The sequence below is a fragment of the Hypanus sabinus genome, chromosome 10 (genome assembly GCF_030144855.1).
Source record: "Hypanus sabinus isolate sHypSab1 chromosome 10, sHypSab1.hap1, whole genome shotgun sequence".
In the NCBI taxonomy this organism is placed as follows: Eukaryota; Metazoa; Chordata; class Chondrichthyes; order Myliobatiformes; family Dasyatidae; genus Hypanus; species Hypanus sabinus.
This window is the reverse complement of record NC_082715.1, coordinates 134,959,045-134,976,474: the sequence shown is the minus strand read 5'-3', so window position 1 is coordinate 134,976,474 and position 17,430 is coordinate 134,959,045. Positions and strand designations below refer to the sequence as shown.

At 43.5% G+C, this 17,430-nt stretch overlaps 2 protein-coding genes across 2 annotated transcripts in view; one reads left to right on the top strand and one right to left on the bottom strand.

Annotated features, from left to right (window-relative positions):
- The first annotated feature begins 19 nt into the window (after nucleotides 1-19).
- Nucleotides 20-16,894, top strand: mrps25 (mitochondrial ribosomal protein S25). Its single transcript, XM_059983037.1, has 4 exons — nucleotides 20-194; nucleotides 11,987-12,093; nucleotides 16,227-16,314; nucleotides 16,667-16,894. The coding sequence occupies exons 1-4, from the start codon at nucleotides 46-48 to the stop codon at nucleotides 16,857-16,859; spliced, it is 537 nt and encodes a 178-aa protein (XP_059839020.1). The 5' UTR covers nucleotides 20-45; the 3' UTR covers nucleotides 16,860-16,894.
- LOC132401143 (uncharacterized) overlaps nucleotides 8,140-17,430 on the bottom strand; it is an 82,632-nt gene continuing 73,341 nt past the window's right edge. Inside the window, exon 10 of the mRNA XM_059983036.1 lies at nucleotides 8,140-11,920. Coding sequence (XP_059839019.1) covers nucleotides 11,883-11,920 — 38 coding nt within the window. The 3' untranslated portion in view covers nucleotides 8,140-11,882. The remainder of the gene's footprint in view (nucleotides 11,921-17,430) is intronic.

Here is a 17,430-nt window from a genome sequence, read left to right as displayed (position 1 = left end):
CAAGATGCCCACCTGCGCCTGCGCGGATTCGAGGCTGGCTGATGGATGCCGGAAGCAGCCATGCCGATGAAAGGACGATTCCCGGTACGCCGGACGCTGGAGTATCTACGGAGTGGGAGTCTGGCGCTGAAAGATTCGGTAAAGGTGATGACCGTTAATTATAACTCCCACGGGCAGCTGAGTGAAGGAGCAAGGTGAGTCCAATGATGGAACAGAATGGCTTGGATTTGGGCAAACACAGAACAGCGCAAGAACAGGCTCTTACGCCCACAATGTAGTGCTGAACCAGCTTAAAAAGTAAATAAAAATCCCCCAAAAAACTCATCCCTCCAATCCATGCAATGTCTATAGCCTTTCGTCTCCCTTACGTTCATGTAAACGTCTCTTAAAAGCCTCCAATGTATTTCCTCTACCATCATACCGGACATCCACGAATCTGAGTAAAAAACTTTCTCCTCGCAGCTCCCCTTGATTCTACCCCTCTCTTACCTTCAGTGCATGCCTTCTGGTAGAAACATAGAAAACCTACAACGCAATACAGGCCCTTCGGCCCACAAAGCTGTGCCGAACATGCCCTTAGCTTAGAGATTACCATAGCCTGCATTTTTCTAAACTCCATGTACTTGTCCAGGAGTCTAAAACAGCCTATCGTGTTCGCTGCCACCACCGTCGCCAGCAACCCATTCCATGCACTCACCACTTTCTGCGTAAAAAATCTTTCCCCTGACATCTGTGCAACTACTTCCAAGCACCTTAAACCTGTGCCCTCTCGTGCTAGCCATTTCAGCCCTGGGAAAAAACCTCTGACTATCCACACCCTCATTGCCCCACATCATCTTACACACTTCTATCAGGTCACCTCTCGTCCTCCGTTGCCCCGAGGAGAAAAGGCCGAGTTCACGCAACCTATTCTCATAAGGCATGCTCCCCAGTCCAGGCAACATCCTTGTAAATCTCCTTTGCACCCTTTCTATAGTTTCCACATCCTTCCTGTAGTGAGACAACCAGAAATGAACACAGTACTACAAGTGAGGTATGATCAGGGTTCAATATAGCAACAACATTACCTCTCGGCTCCTAAACTCAATCCCACGATTGATGAAGGCCGGTGCACCGTATGCCCTCTTAACCACAGAGTCAACCTGCGCAACAGCTTTGAGTGTCCTATGGACTCGGACCCTAAGATCCCTCTGATCCTCCAAACTGCCAAGAGTCTTACCATTAATACTATGTTCTGCCATCATTTTGACCTAACAAAATGACCCACTTCACACTTGTCTAGGTTGAACTCCATCTGCCACTTCTCAGCCCAGTTTTGAATCCTATCAATATCCCGCTGTAACCTCTGACAGCCCTCCATACTATTCACAACACCCCCAACCTTGGTGTCATCAGCAAATTTACTAACCCATCTCTCCAATTCCTCATCCAGGTTATTTATAAAAATCACGAAGAGTAGGGGTCCTAAGATCCCTGAGGCACGCCACTGATCACTGGCCTCCATGCAGAATATAACCTGTTTACAATCACTCTTTGCGTTCTGTGGGCAAGCCAGCAATGTCCCCTTGGATCCCATGCCTCCTTACCTTCTCAATCAGCCTTGCATGGGGTAACTTATCTAATGCCTTGCTGAAATCCATATACACTACATCTACTGCTCTACCTTCATCAATGTGTTTAGTCACATCCTCAAAAAATTCAGTTAGGCTTGTAAGGTACGACCTGCCTTTCACAAAGCTATGCTGACTATTCTTAATCATATTATGCCTCTCCAACTATTCATAAATCCTTCCTCTCAGGATCTTCTCCATCAACTTACCGACCACTGAAGTAAGACTCACTGGTCTATAATTTCCTGGGCTATCTCTATTCCCTTTCTTGTATAAGGGAACAACATCCGCAACCCTCCAATCCTCGGAATCTCTCCCATCTCCACTAATGGGCCAGAGGCTCAGCAATCTCCTCCCTCGCCTCCCACAGTAGCTTGGGGTACATCTCATCCAGTCCTGGTGACTTATCCAACTTGATGCTTTCCAAAAGCTCCAGCACATCCTCTTTCTTAATATCTACATGCTCAAGCTTTTCAGTCTGCTGTAAGTCATCACTACAATCACCAAGATCCTTTTCCATAGTGAATACTGAAGCAAAGTATTCATTAAGTACCTCTGCTGTCTCCTCCGGTTCCATGCACACTTTCCCACAGTCACACTTGATTGGTCCTAATTTCTCAAGTTTTATCCTCTTTCTCTTCACATACTCATAGAATGCCTTGGGGTTTTCCTTAGTCCTGGCCACCAAGGCCTTCTGGCTGTCCTAATTTCATTCTGAAGCCCCTTCCTGCTAGCCTTATAATCATCTATCATTACCTAGTTTTTTTTAACCTTCGTAAGCTCCTCTTCTTGATTAGATTTATAACAGCCTTTGTACACTACGGTTCCTGTACCTTACCATCCTTTCCCTATCTTATTGGAACGTACCTATGCAGAGCTCCACGCAATTATTCCCTGAACATTTGCCACATTTGTTCTGTACATTTCCCTGAGACCATTTGTTCCCAATTTATGCTTCCAAGTTCCTGCCTGATAGCTTCATATTTCCCCTTACACCAATTAAATGCTGTCCTAACTTGTCTGTTCCTGTCCCTCTCCAATGCTATTGTAAAGGAGACAGAATTATGATCACTATCTCCAAAATGCTCTCCCACTGAGAGATCTGACACCTGACCAGGTTTATTTGCCAATGCCAGATCAAGTACAGCCTCTCCTCTTGTAGGCTTATCTACATATTGTGTCAAGAAACCTTCCTGAACACACCTAACAAACTCCACCCCATATAGACCCCCCACAATTTAAGTACTCTTAGATAGGCAGACGAGTGTAAGAAAAATGGTGGGTTATGGGCTGTGAAGGGCTAGATTGATCACAGGGTAGGTTTATATAGGTCAGCACAAAATCGTGGGTCCAAGGGCCCGTACTATGCTGTTCGATGTTCTTTGCTGCTCTGAGGAAGCAGATGATCTTCTACATCAGTAGACTGGTCCATGTTTAAAGATGTCAGCCTAAATGAGTATGTCACCACCATCACTACTTTTATTAGTAAGGGTGCTGAGGACTAGCCACCAGAGAGGACAATCTGGGTGTTCCCAAAGCAGAAACCATGGATGGACTGGGTGATCCAGTCCCTACTTAAGTCTATGTCTGCATATCAGTGGACTCTGACCTTTACAGGAAATTGGGATACAGTTTACGGAAAGCTATCAGCCAGTGCAGCGACAGTACGAGTCCAAAATTAAATCACAAACCAGCATGAGTAGTGGCAGATCTTACATGCAATAACAGGCTACAAAACAAAGTCTGGCAGCATCGCCATCACCATCACGTCCCTTCCCAATGAGCTTAATGGATTCTGTTCACATTCCATTCAGAAGGGAACTGGTATGTCACCACCCAGTCCAATAGAGCCCAATGCACCCGAGCCCACAGTCACCTTTGCCGAAGTAAGATCAGTCTTCTGGAGATTGAGATTGTGAAAGGAATCTGCTGCAGATGATGTCCCTGGCTGTCTTTTGATCCTCCGCAGATCAGCTTGTAGGAACATTTGCAGACATTTTTAACCTCTTACTTCAATCTGTGGTTACCGTCTACTTTAAGAAAACTACCTGTATTATTATTCGGTACAAACAAGGTAACCTGCTGTATTTGACATCTACCATCATGAAGTGCATCAAGAGGCATTTCGTGGCACGCATTAACCCCGGCCTCTCAGACAATCTCGACCCAATGCAATTCCCCTACCCCCAAAACGGGTCTACGGCCGATGCTGTCCCCCTAGCCCAACACTCATGTACGGAGCAGCTGGACAGTAAAGACTACGTTAGACTTTTGTATATGATGACAGCTCTGGGTTTACTATAATTCCAAACTAACCTGTCACCAAACTCTAGACTCTGGGTGTCAACTCCTCCGTCTGCAACTGGATCCTTGACCTCCTGACCAACAGATTAGTAAGGATAGGCAACAACTCCCAAGATACAGGGAAAGGTCAAGTAGGTTCGGATTGTATTCACTAAAGCGTACAAGAATGAAGAGAGATTAGATGGAAAACTGACTGACAGGAGACGAAAAGGGGACCTTTTCTGCTGGCCAATGGTGATTCGTGGTTTTGGGATCATAACTAATGGCTTTGTGGCCAAGTTTGCAGATAACAAAAAGATGGGTGGAGAGGCAGGGTGAAGAAGCAGGGAGTCTGCAGAAGGAATTAGACCGGTTAGAATGGGCAAAGAAGTAGCAGATAGGGAAGCATGTGGTCATGCACTTTGGTAAAAGGAATAAAGGCGCAGACTACTTTCTGAAGAGATTCCCTGAAGAAGCCTCTCGGATGAGTGGCGAAACGTCTTTTAAACAACACAGCAAGTTCAGTTGCCTTGATTTACTACTGCTTGATATACAATGACTTGGATGACTGAGAACCTTCATGGACAGATGCCCTTAAGGTTAACTTGCAGGTGGTAAGGAAGCCAAATACAATGTTGACTAGAATATAAAATAAAGGATGTAATGCTGAAGTTTTATAAGGCATTGGTCAGACCACACTTGGACTATTGTGAGCAGTTTTGGGCCTCTTATTTGAGTTTAATGCCCTGGTTAAGATTTCTACTGCTGTTCTGTAGATATTTCATTTTAGCAGTTTTCTGCAAAAGCAGTGAGTCCTGCTGGTAGAATGTTTTGGTTTTGGCTAAGATAAGAAGCCCTGCTGTTCAACTTAAGAACGTTCTCCAGATTTCATCTTGGGATGGTGAGATCTGGAGAAACCTCGAGAGAGAGAGAGGCTGGGACAGAGAGAGATTTGGATGGGCAGTAGTCAAATCACAAACAAGGGAAATTCTGCAGATGCTGGAAATCTGAGCAACACACACAAAATGTTGGAGGAACTCAGTAGGCCAGGCAGCATCTATTGAGAAAAAGTACAGTCGATGTTTACAAAGCACACCAAACCAGAGCAACGTCCATTGATCATTATGCCCTTTCTTCTATAGATAAGTCCATTTTGAAAACAAATGGCTAAATCACAGTGCAAATTGTTGTGGATCAGCCTACCCTGAGGAACCTTGTTGAATTGTTTCCTAAAATCAATGGAGACAATATCCACTGCTTCACTTTCACTGATCACCAAATTCGTCTCCTCTAAACTCAAATCAAGTTAATAAGACATGATCTGCCTGCACTGTTGTATTGACTGACCCTAATTGGGCCATGTTTTTCCAAATGCTTATAAGTTCTCTCCTTAAGAATCCTCTCCCAACAGCATCCCTACAACTGACCTGAGATTCACTGATCTGCAATTTATGAAATTCCTATTTCCTCCTCTCACCAAAGAACAACATCAGCTACTTGCCAATTCTTTGAGACCTCACCTGCAGCTAGAGAGGGCAAGGTTCCAGCAATCTCATCTTGGAATGTATCACATCTTGCCCACTGTAACATTCTTTAGGAGACCCAATACCACTTCGCTTCATCTCAAAACGACGAATGTTAGTATTGATATCGCTATCTTCCTGCTTGGTGAATATCAACAAAAAGATTCCTCATTTAGAACTTTGCTCACATCCTCCACCTCCAATCAAATACATTTAGGTTTGGGAGGTAGTAATAGAATAGCCTGGGTAAGTAACTGCAGTGCATTATATAGATAATACATTCTTTGCGCCTGTTCTAGAAGAAATAAATGTTTAGGGTGGTGGTACCAGTCAAGCAGATTAGATGATGTAGGTCTTGTGAGAGATTGTTGCTCTCACCCAGCTGTGTATTTCAAATCATTCCTGACTTGTATACAATAAATGCAAATACTTTATTGTCACCAAACAATTGATACTAGAGCATACAATCATCACAGTGATATTTGTTTCTGTGCTTCGCGCTCCCTGAAGTACAAATTTAAGTAAATATAATAAAATTTTAAATTATAAATCATAATTAGAAAATAGAGAAGGGAAAGTAAGGTAGTGCAAGTCGGGTCCGGATATTTGGAAGGTACGGCCCAGATCTGGGTCAGGATCCATTCAGCAGTCTTATCACAGTTGGAAAGAAGCTGTTCCCAAATCTGGCCGTACGAATCTTCATGCTCCTGAACCTCCTCCCCGAGAGAAGTGGGACAAAATGTGTGTTGGCTGGGTGGGACTTATCCTTGATTATCCTGGCAGCACTGCTCTGACAACGTGTGGTGTAAAGTGAGTCCAAGGATGGAAGATTGGTTTGTGTGATATGCTGGGCTGTGTTCACGATCTTCTGAAGCTTCTTCCGGTCTTGGACAGGACAACTTCCATACCAGGTTGTGATGCACCCTAGAAGAATGCTTTCTACGGTGCACCTATAAAAATTAGTGAGGGTTGTAGGGGACAGGCCAAATTTCTTCAGCTTTCTCAGGATCTAAAGGTGCTGGTGGGCCTTCTTGGCAGTGGAACCTGCTTGGTTAGATTGGTAATATAACTCCCACCCCCTCATTCTTTTAAACTCTAGGGAGTACAGGCCCAGAACCACTAAACACTCCTCATACATTAATGCAGTTATTCCTGGAATCATTCTCATAAACCTCTTCTGGACCCCTTCCAATGGCAGCCCATTCTTTGTTAGATAATTGGTTAGATATAATTATATTTAATATATAAAAGGCCCCCTTTCTTTCCCTATATATATGGATTTATCTTCAGGAAGGCTCTTCTAACGTCTTCTTCGGTGACGATGAACCTTGATGCCACCAGGTCCGGTTCATCCAGAGGGGGCTGGACGCTCCTCTTCTGTTCGAATCTTGCATAGAATATGTTAAGTTCGTCAGGAAGAGAAGCGCTACATTTATTGATATTCCCAGCCTTTTCTTTGCGCCCAGTGATCTCATTTAGACCCTGCCATCGTCTACTGGCATCCCTCTGCTTAGCCTGGGCTTCCAACTTGGCTCAATATTGCCTCTTGGCGCCCTTAATGGCTTTCTGGAGTTCACGCCTGGATTCCATGTAGCGACTGATATCTCTGGACCTAAAAACCTCAGCTCTAGCCTTCAAAAGGGACTGGACCTCATAATTCATCCAAGGTTTCTGGTTAGAGAATACCCGGATCGTCTTGCGAGACACACAGTCCCCTGTGCATTTCCAGATAAAGTCCATGACAGCTGAGGCATACTCATTGAGGTTAGCTGCCAAGTCCTTGAATACTAACCAGTCCACCGAGTCAAAGCCAGTATCTTGAGCTGGTAGAAACATCTTGCATACTTTATAGGTTTCTATCTTTTCTAATGTATACCTTAATATAGCGTATAATAGCTAATGCATTAGACCATAAGACATTGGAGCAGAATTAGGCCATTCAGCCCATCGAGTCAGGTCAACTGTTCCATTATGGCTGATTTATAATCCCTCTCAACCCCATTCTCCTGCCTTCTCTCCATAACCTTTGACACGCTTACTAATTAAGAGCCTATTAAATCTATTTTAAATATACCCAGTGACCTGGCCTCCACAACTGTCTGTGACAATGAATCCCACAGATACACCACCGTCTGGCTAAAGAAATTCCTCATTTCTGTTCTAAAAAGACATATTCTATTATAAGCCTGTGCCCTCTAGTCTGAGTCTCCCCATAATAGGAAACACCATTTCCACATCCACTTTATCTAGGCCTTTAAGTATTTAATAGGGTTCAATGAGACTCCCACCCCCTCATTCTTTTAAACTCTAGGGAGTACAGGCCCAGAACCACTAAACACTCCTCATACATTAATGCAGTTATTCCTGGAATCATTCTCATAAACCTCTTCTGGACCCCTTCCAATGGCAGCCCATTCTTTGTTAGATAAGAGGACAAAGCTGCACACATAACTCAAGTATGGTCTGACCAATGCCTTATAAAGCCTCAACATTGCATCCTTATTCATATATTCTGTTCCTCTCAAAGTAAGGATTTGCCTTCCTCAACACCAAATCCACCTGCAACTTAAGCTTTTAGGGTATCCTGCAGCAAGATTCCTTAGTCCCTTTGACTTCTGATTACTGATTCCTAACCCAACCCCCCCCCCCCCACCCCCGCGGTTTAGAAAACAGTCTATGGCTATGCCTTTATTCCTTCCAAAGCACGTGACCATATACTTTCCTACACTATATTCCATCTGCCTCTTCGTTCCCCATTGTCACTATGCTTCCTCAACACTACCTGTCTCTGTGCTTACCTTCATATCATCCTCAAACTTGGCCGCAAAGCCATCAATGCCATCATCCAAGTCATTAACAGAAATATGTAAGTAATGGTCCTAACACCAAACCTTGTGGAACACCACTAGTGACTGGCAGCCAACAAGAAAAGGCCCCCTATCTTTCCACTCTTTGCCTCCTGCCAGTCAGCCATTCTATCCACACTAGTATCATTCCCGTAATACCATGGGTTCTTGTTTAACAGCCTCATGTGCAGCACATTGTCGAGTGCTTTCTGAAAATCCAAGTAAACAACATCCACTGACTCTTTTTTGTCTGCCTTGGCTATTATTCCTTCAAATAATTTCTCAAGCAAGGTTTTCCCTGACACCTTGCTGACCTTGGCCTATTTTATCATGTGCATCCAAGTACCCCAAAACCTCATCCTTAATAATGGATGGTAAGATCTTACTGATATCAGGCTAACTGGACTATAATTTTCATTCTTTTGTTTCCCCCTGATCTTAAAGAATGGAGTGACTTCTGTAATCTTGCAGTCCTCTGGAAAAATTCCGGAATAATCAGTCTTGAAAGGTCATTGCGAGCTAATGCCTCCAGAACCCTTCAGCTATCTCTTTAAGAACACTTGGGTTCCTGGGTTCCCACATGGTCCATTTGACTTGCCCTCCTTAAGGTTTTTTCAGCTTCACAAGCACCTTCCCCTTAGTAATAGCAACTACGTTCCCTTCTGCTCCCTGATGCTCATGGATTTCTGGCATCGTGCTGGTGTCTTCCATGGTGAAGACCAACACAAAATACTTGTTAAGTTTGTTCGTTGTTTCTTTTGTCTTCTGTTACTTCGGCATTATTTTCCAGTGGTCTGATAGCCACTCGTGCCTCCCCTTTGCTGTTTTTATATGTGAAATTACTTTTAGTATCATGTTTTATATTATCTGCTAGCTTGCCTTCATATTTCATCTTTTCTCTTATGTTTTTTTTTGTTGGTTGCATTCTGTTGGTTTCTAGAAGTTTCCCATTCCTCTAACTTCCCACTAATTTTTTTCCCCCTATTTTGCTTTTATAATTTTTTTAACTTCCTTTGCCAGCCGTGGTTACGTTGTCCTGCCTTTAGAATACTACTACTTTGGGATGTACCTATCCCGTGCCTTCTGAATTTCTCCCAGAAACTCCAACCATTGCTGTTCTGCCATTATCCCTGCTGGTATCCCTGTTCAATCCACTTTGGCCAACTCCTCTCTCTCATGCCTCTATAATTCCCTTTTCTCCACTGTAATACTGCTACATCTGACTTTAGCTTCTCCCTCTCAAGCAGCACAGTGAATTCTGTCATATTATGATCACGGCCTTTTAAGGTTTTCTGTACCTTAAACTCCCTAACCAAATCTGGTTCATTACACAACACTCAACCTGGAGTTGCCTTTTCCCAAGTGGGCTCCACCACAAGCTGCTCTAAAATACCATCTCACAAGCATTCTTCAAATTCCTTCCCTTGAGATCCAGCACCAATCTGATCATCCATTGAAATCCCCAGTTACCTTGATAACATTGCCCTTTATACATTTCCTTTTGTAATTTGTACCCCACATCCTGGCTACTGTTTGGAGGCCTGTAAATATAAACTCTCATCAGAATCATTTTTACCTTTGCAGTTTTATAACTCTACCCACAAGAATTCTACATGTTCAGATCCTATGACATCTCTTTCTAAGGATCTGATTTCGTGTTTTTTTTTTACCAGCAGAGCCACCCTACCCCTCTGTCTACCTGCCTGGCCTTTATATACAATGTGTATTCTTGGATGCTAAGCTCCCAACTGTAATCTTCTTTCAACCAGGACTCAGTGATGACCATAACCTCAATCCTGCCAATCTCTAACTGCACTACAAGATCATCTGCTTTTTTCCATATACTGTGTACCTTCAAATATAAACACCTTCAGTCTTCTATTTATCACCCATTTCAATTTGTTACCTGGTCGAACCACTTTTAAGACAGACAGACAGACATACTTTATTGATCCCACGGAAATTGGGTTTCGTTACAGTCGCACCAACCAAGAATAGTGTAGAAATATAGCAATATAAAACCATAAATAATTAAATAATAATAAGTAAATTATTCCAAGTGGAAATAAGTCCAGGACCAGCCTATTGGCTCAGGGTGTCTGACACTCCGAGGGAGGAGTTGTAAAGTTTGATGGCCACAGGCAGGAATGACTTCCTATGACGCTCAGTGTTGCATCTCAGTGGAATGAGTCTCTGGCTGAATGTACTCCTGTGCCTAACCAGTACATTATGGAGTGGATGGGAGACATTATCCAAGATGGCATGCAACTTGGACAGCATCTTCTTTTCAGACACCACCAGAGTCCAGTTCCACCCCCACAATATCACTGGCCTTACGAATGAGTTTGTTGATTCTGTTGGTGTCTGCTACCCTCAGCCTGCTGCCCCAGCACACAACAGCAAACATGATAGCACTGGCCACCACAAACTCATAGAACATCCTCAGCATCGTCCAGCAGATGTTAAAGGACCTCAGTCTCCTCAAGAAGTAGAGACGGCTCTGACCCTTCTTGTAGACAGCCTCAGTGTTCTTTGACCAGTCCGGTTTATTGTCAGTTCGTATCCCCAGGTATTTGTAATCCTCCACCATGTCCACACTGACCCCTTGGATGGAAACAGGGGTCACCGGTGCCTTAGCCCTCCTCAGGTCCACCACCAGTTCCTTAGTCCTTTTCACATTAAGCTGCAGATGATATAAGCACATAAGATATTGACAATGTCAGGCATCAGTCACACCAAAATAAACATTGTGCACAAATACCTCTAATCTTGCTGTTCCATTGCCTGTTTTAAAAATGCATTATTCATTCATGCTTACTTGTCCTTCTGATCAGTAAATTGTCTACATACTTGTAACCCCCTGGGTCGCCTCCGGTTCGCTCAGCTCGTTTCCGTCTAGGGGGAGCAGCCTTCGGCCCCGCCAAACTGGGTAATCAGCTGGTGTGGATGCTGTGTGATGTCCCCGCCTCGCCCAAAACAAACAGTACACCATAAGCGATTAAATGAGTACAATTTATAAAGGTTACTATAACTAAGTGATTAATAACGATACAGTATATATGAAGAGAAAAAATAAAGAAAAGGCTCCAAACTTATCAAAGTCCAAACCACTTCATGCACAACCATTGGAGCTCAATTACTGAAGCCTTCTGGCCACCATTTGATCCCCTCCGAACTCCTCGACTCGCAGCTCAGGACCCTCCAAGTGGTCAACCAAGCACATCTAGCTTCATCCCCCTCCTTGGAGTACCTCCAGGCCTCGGACCCCCGCTTGGGGTCCGTTCCTCGCCCAGCTTACAGCATTGCGTCCTCTCTCTCAACCCCCTCGCGCCGATCTCCCCAAAAGCCCGTCAACAAAAGCTTACAGACTCAGAAGAAAGAACATTAATCCCCATTTGGTTTACAAAGGAATACAATTCTCGTTATCAGTAAATTTTAACCCAAACAAGCTTCTAGCACTCTCTCGCAACAAAGAAACATTCCTGCTTTTAACAAAACAAAGAAGCCCTTTTGATTACATACACAGTAACAAAGAAAAAAGAAGAAACCCCCTTTACATACTCTTCTTTAAGTTGTCGAAAGAAACGCTTTATGGTGTTTGCAGGCTGGTAAAAGCAAAGCTAACGGAATACTGTGCCTTGGAAAGCTGTGTTGATACCTATAACAAATATGATGTAAGGTTGTTAAGATTGTGATGGCAATGTGTTTAAATCTTTCTTTTCAGAAAGTTTGTTTTCTTCAACATACCTCAAATCCAGTATCAGAATCCTTGGGTTCAGATTGTTATGTTCAAAAACCAGACCCCGTCATCATTTCTGAGGTTTTATTTGGGTAAGTTTTTCTTTTTCCCATGTTCTGAAGGTAGTGACACTATTTTGAAACCATGGATAGACAGGCTCTGTGGACGAGTTATATGCTACTTGGCTGGGAATGGGAGGAGGGGAAGGTTAGTGTCAGATAACTCAGGATGTACATGTGGCAGAGCCGTGACAGTGCAACTGGACAATCTTGAGGGAGTGTATGTGTGGAAACAGTTCTGGAAAGGGTCGGGGAAAGAAAAGGCATCTTGCGATGCCTCAGTCTGTCTCACTGTGTGCTGTCACAGTGACACAAGGGCCAGATTGTTGAGGTGCTGGGTAAGACTGGTTTGATGTTCTCGCACTACCTCTGGACTGTCGTGAGATACAGCTAAAGAACAAAATATGAAGACTTGTGTCCTGATCACTGCCTTGGGACCACAGGGTCTCACTTTGAGGGCAAGTGAATGCATGCTTGAAGACCACATCACCATGGAGGGACTGGTGCATAAGGGTGCATCTTGCACATGTATCTATGCATACTTCCTGAAACTGGGAGGAAGGAATGTTGGTATGCATGTTACATTGCCTCCCATGTGCCAGGGTCAGAGATGTTATGGATCGGGTCCACAGCATTCTAAAGTCATGGTACATATCGGTACCAATCATCTCCTGTAGATGTAGGTCTGAAGAGAGAATGTAGGGAGTAGAGTAGAAAGCTGAACAGCAGGATATCCTTGGAAGTGAAGTCTGGATTGCTGTCTGTGCCACACACAGGTGAGGGTAAGAGTAGGATGATTTGGCAGATGAATGCGTGGCTGAAGATTGGTGCAGGGGGCAGGAATTCGGACTTCTGGATTATTGGGATCTCTACTGGGTAACGTATGACCTGTACAGAAAGGACCAGTTACAAATGAACTTGATGAGGACCAATATCCTTGCGGGCACGTTTGCTAGAGCTGTTGGGAAGGGTTTAAACCAGAGGTTCCCAACTTTTTTATGTCATGGACCTCTATCATTAATCCTGGCTTCATGGACCAAAAGTTGGGAAACCCCTGGTTTAAACTACTTTGGCAGGGGAATGGCAACTGGAGTGATAGAGTCGAGGATGTGGCAGTTGATATACAACTAGATGCAGTGTGTAGTGAACCTGTAAGGAAGGGCTGCCAAATGACAGGGCAAAATTGCAGTCGGTAGAATGAGTTGAAGTGTTAAAAGGGGAAAAATTGAAAAGGAATACAGGACTGAAGGTGTTATAATTGAATGCACATTGTATACGGAATAAGGTAGATGATCTTGTAGTGCACTTCATGATGGGCAGGTGTGATGTCCTGAGCATCACTGAGTTGTGGCTGAAAGAAGATCATAGTTGGGGGCTTAACATCCAGTGACACGTTGTATCAAAATTACAGGCAGATAGGCAGAAGGGGTGGGGTGGCTCTGTTGGTAAAAAAACTGAAAGCAAATTCTTAGAAAGAAGTGACAAAGGATCGGAAGATATAAAATCTTTGCTGGTGGAGTTAAGAAACTGCAAGGGTAAAAAGACCCTGATGGCTTCCAAGCAGTAACCAGGATATGGGCTAGGAGTTACAACAGGAGACAGAAAAGGCATGTTAAAAAGGGGAATGTTGCCATTGTCATGGGGTACTTCAATGTGCAGGTAGATTAGGAAAAACAGGTTGTGTTGGAACCCAAGAGAGGGAATTGTAGAATGCCTACAAGATGAGTTTTTAGATGAGTTTGTGGTTGAGCCCACTTGGGAAAAAGCAATTCTGAACTGGATGCTATGCAATTAACCTGTTTTGATTAGGGAGCTTAAAGTAAAGGGACCTTTGAGCCAGTATGATAGAATTTGTCCTGCTGTTAGAGAGGGAGAAACTGAAGTCACATATATCAGTATTACAGTGGAGTGCAGGGAATCACCAGAGGCATGAGAGAGGAGCTGGCCATAGTTGATTGGAAGTGGTCACTAGCAGGGATGATGGCAAAACATCAATGATTGGAGTTCCTGGGCTGAATTCAGAAGGTGAGAAAGGTACATCCCAAAGATAAAGAAGTATTCTAAAGGCAGGATGAGGCAACTATGGCTGACAAGGGGACCCTTTAAAAACCAACAGAAGCCAACTTGAAAAAATCCATGAAGAGAGAAAAGATGAAGTATGGAAGTTAAACTAGCTAATAATATAGAAGAGAAAACAAATTTTTTCCAACATATGAGTAAAAGAGAGATTAGAGTGGATATCGGACCGTTGAAAAATGACAATGGAGAGGTAGTAATGGGGAATAAATAGATGGCGGATGAACTTAATAAATATTTTGCATCCGTCTTCACTGGGTGAAAGACATTAGCATAATGCCAGAAATGTGAGAATGTCAGGGGGCAGAAGTGAGTATCATTATTGTTACTTAAGAAGAAGGTGCTTGGGAAGCTGAAAAGTCTGAAGGTAAATAAGTCACCTGGATCAAATGGACTGCTCCCCGGGGTTCTGAAAGAGGTGGCTGTAGAGATCGTGGAGGCATCAGTAATGATCTTTCAGGAATCACTATCTAGATTCTGGAATGGTTCTGGAGGACTGGAAAATTGCGTATATTATTCCACTCTTGAAGAGAGGAGGAGGAAGAAAGGAAATGGGTAGAAAGATATTGAATCTATTAAGGATGAGGTTTTGGGATATTTGGAGGTACATGATAAAATAGGCCAGAGTCAGTGTGGTTTCCTTCATGGAAAACCTTACCTGACAAACGTGTTGGAATTCTTTAAGGAAATAACAGGCAGGTCAGACAAGGATGTTCATTTGGATTTTCAGAAGGCCTTTGACAAGTTGCTACAGATCAGGCTGCTAAACAAGATAAGAACTCATGGCATTGCAGGAACGGCATTGGCAAGGATAGTTTATTGGCTGATAGAGGCAAAGAGTGGAAATAAAGGGTGCCTTTTCTGGTTGGCTGCTAGTGACTAGTGGTGTTCTGCAGAGGTTGGTGTTGGCACTGTGAAATTAACTTGCTATTAGAGCCCATGGTAAGGAAGACAACAGCAAAGCTAGCATTCATTTTGTATTCATTAGAATACAAAAGCAAGGATTTGATTCTGGGGCTTTATAAAGCGCTGGAGTTTTGGGCCCCTTGTCTAAGAAAAGATGCACTGGCATTGGAGAGGGTTCACAGAAGGTCCACAAGATCCCAGAATGAAAGTCTGAAAGTCTTAACATGTGAGGAGCTTTTGGCTCTGGGCCTGTACTTGATGGAGTTTAGAAGAATGGGGGGGGGGGGGGAATCTCATTGAAACTCATTTGATATTGTATGGGCTTGATAGAGTGGATGTGGAGAGGATGTTTCCTTTGGTGGGGGAAGTCTAGGACCAGAGGGCACGGCCTCAGAATAAAGGAGCATCCATTTAGAACAAAGATGACGAAAAATTTCTTTAGCCAGAGGGTGGTGAATCTGTGGAGTTCATTGCCACAGATGGCTGTGCAGGCCAAATCATTGGGTTTCTTTAAGGCAGAGGTTGACAGATTCTTGATTAATCAAAGGTTGCAGGGAGAAGGCAGGTGAATGGGGTTAAGAGGGACAGCATATCGGTCGTGATAGAATGGTGGAACATACTCGATGGGCCAAATACCCTAATTCTGCTCCTGTGTTTTGTGGTCTTATGGAACGCAGGGTGTGGGAACAAACGTTCCTGGGATCCTTTAATTTTGCTTGGTTTTGGTGATGAGGATGATTCTCGCAGGATGCGATGACTAAAAGGGGATATGGTAGGCTCACAAGTCAGTTTACTTGTTCAGCATCTTGAGTGGTAGTTTTTCATGATCATATGGGCTCTATTATTGGGTAGGTTGGGCTCCAGAGCAGCATTGCAGTCCAAGGGATCAGAGGGTAATGGTGCAGTTCATGGTGAGGGGCTAGATTTGGAGCTGAATGACGATGCAGAATTTGATAGCTGAGATGTTAATGGTCAGATTTCTTTACAAGTATGATCGGGTGGTTAAAACTCTTGGACTTGATTTGATCTTTCTTGATAGAAAGGATATTACTGTCTTATAATGAAATGGGTCCCCCTTGAGGGTTGGGGTTATCTGTGTGATGCGCCAGATGATGTCATTGTTTTCTACAGTAGGAACAGATCGATCAGTATAATGTCCAATTTAATGTTTTTGGTTTGTCCAGGTGATGGCAAACAGGTCTTGGTTGACGTGGAAGGAAAAAATCACAGAGAAATCGCTGAGCATGTCAAGACAATCTTAGGAAAGAGCCAGTAAGCCTTTGTTTAGTTCTTCCTTGGAATCGTATTGTATTAATTTGGAAATTGCGCCAAAATATTTCATTAGCCTAACGGCTTGACCAGTTCTTTCCCAATAACATTTCACATTTAGAAATGACTAAAGTTTTGCCCTTTCAATATAGACTGCTCTACTGTGAGGAAAGGCTTTTTTTTAAACAATCTGTGCTTCTCAAAATTTGAGGAAAATAACCCAGCCTTGTACATCTCTTCTCAGGAATTAAAACCCTGCTATCTGTGTTATGTGATGCCTAAATTCTTCTGAACTAATTGCCCTTCTCACTAATTTGTTGAGTAGCTCCTTACAGTGTCTTCTGTCTTTCCACAGAGAGGTACAGCATGCAAAGGAACTAGCGAAGAATGAGTACTCACACCCTGCACACTTTGGAAATAAAAAGTACTGTCTGCGGGAGTGCATTTGTGAAGTAGAAGGGCAAGTTCCCTGTCCAAGTCTGGTACCTTTACCCAAGGAGCTGACTGGGAAGTTTCGTGCTGCCCAGCAAACGGAGAAAACTATGTAAATAAAGCTTTCAGCAAGAATTTACTATTTCCTGAAGCCAGTGACTTGTCATTATATTGTCCATCTATGCTCATTCAGTGTAATTCAAAGTTCATGGCAGGATCAATAAGGACTATAAGTTTTTGATTCAGAAGCAGACATATTTATGTTGTGTGGCATTGTGTTCCTGAAATTTTCTTCTTGGAGCGAAGGAGGATGAGAGATGACCTGATAGAGGTGTACAAGATGAGAAGCATTGATCGTGTGGATAATCAGAGGCTTTTTCCCAGGCTGTCACAAGAAGACACAGGTTTAAGGTGCTGGGGAGTAGGTACAGAGGAGATGTCAGGGGTAAATTTTTTACTCAGAGAGTGGTGAGTGAGTGGAATGGGCTGCCGGCAGTGGTGGTGGAGGCGGATACAATGGGGTCTTTTAAGTGGCTTTTGGATTGGTACATGGAGCTGAGTAAAATAGAGGGCTATAGGTAAGCCTGGTAATTTCTAAGGTAGGGACATGTTTGGCACAACTTTGTGGGCCGAAGGGCCTGTATTGTGCTGTAGGTTTTCTATGTTTCTATGTAGCTGAAAACAAAT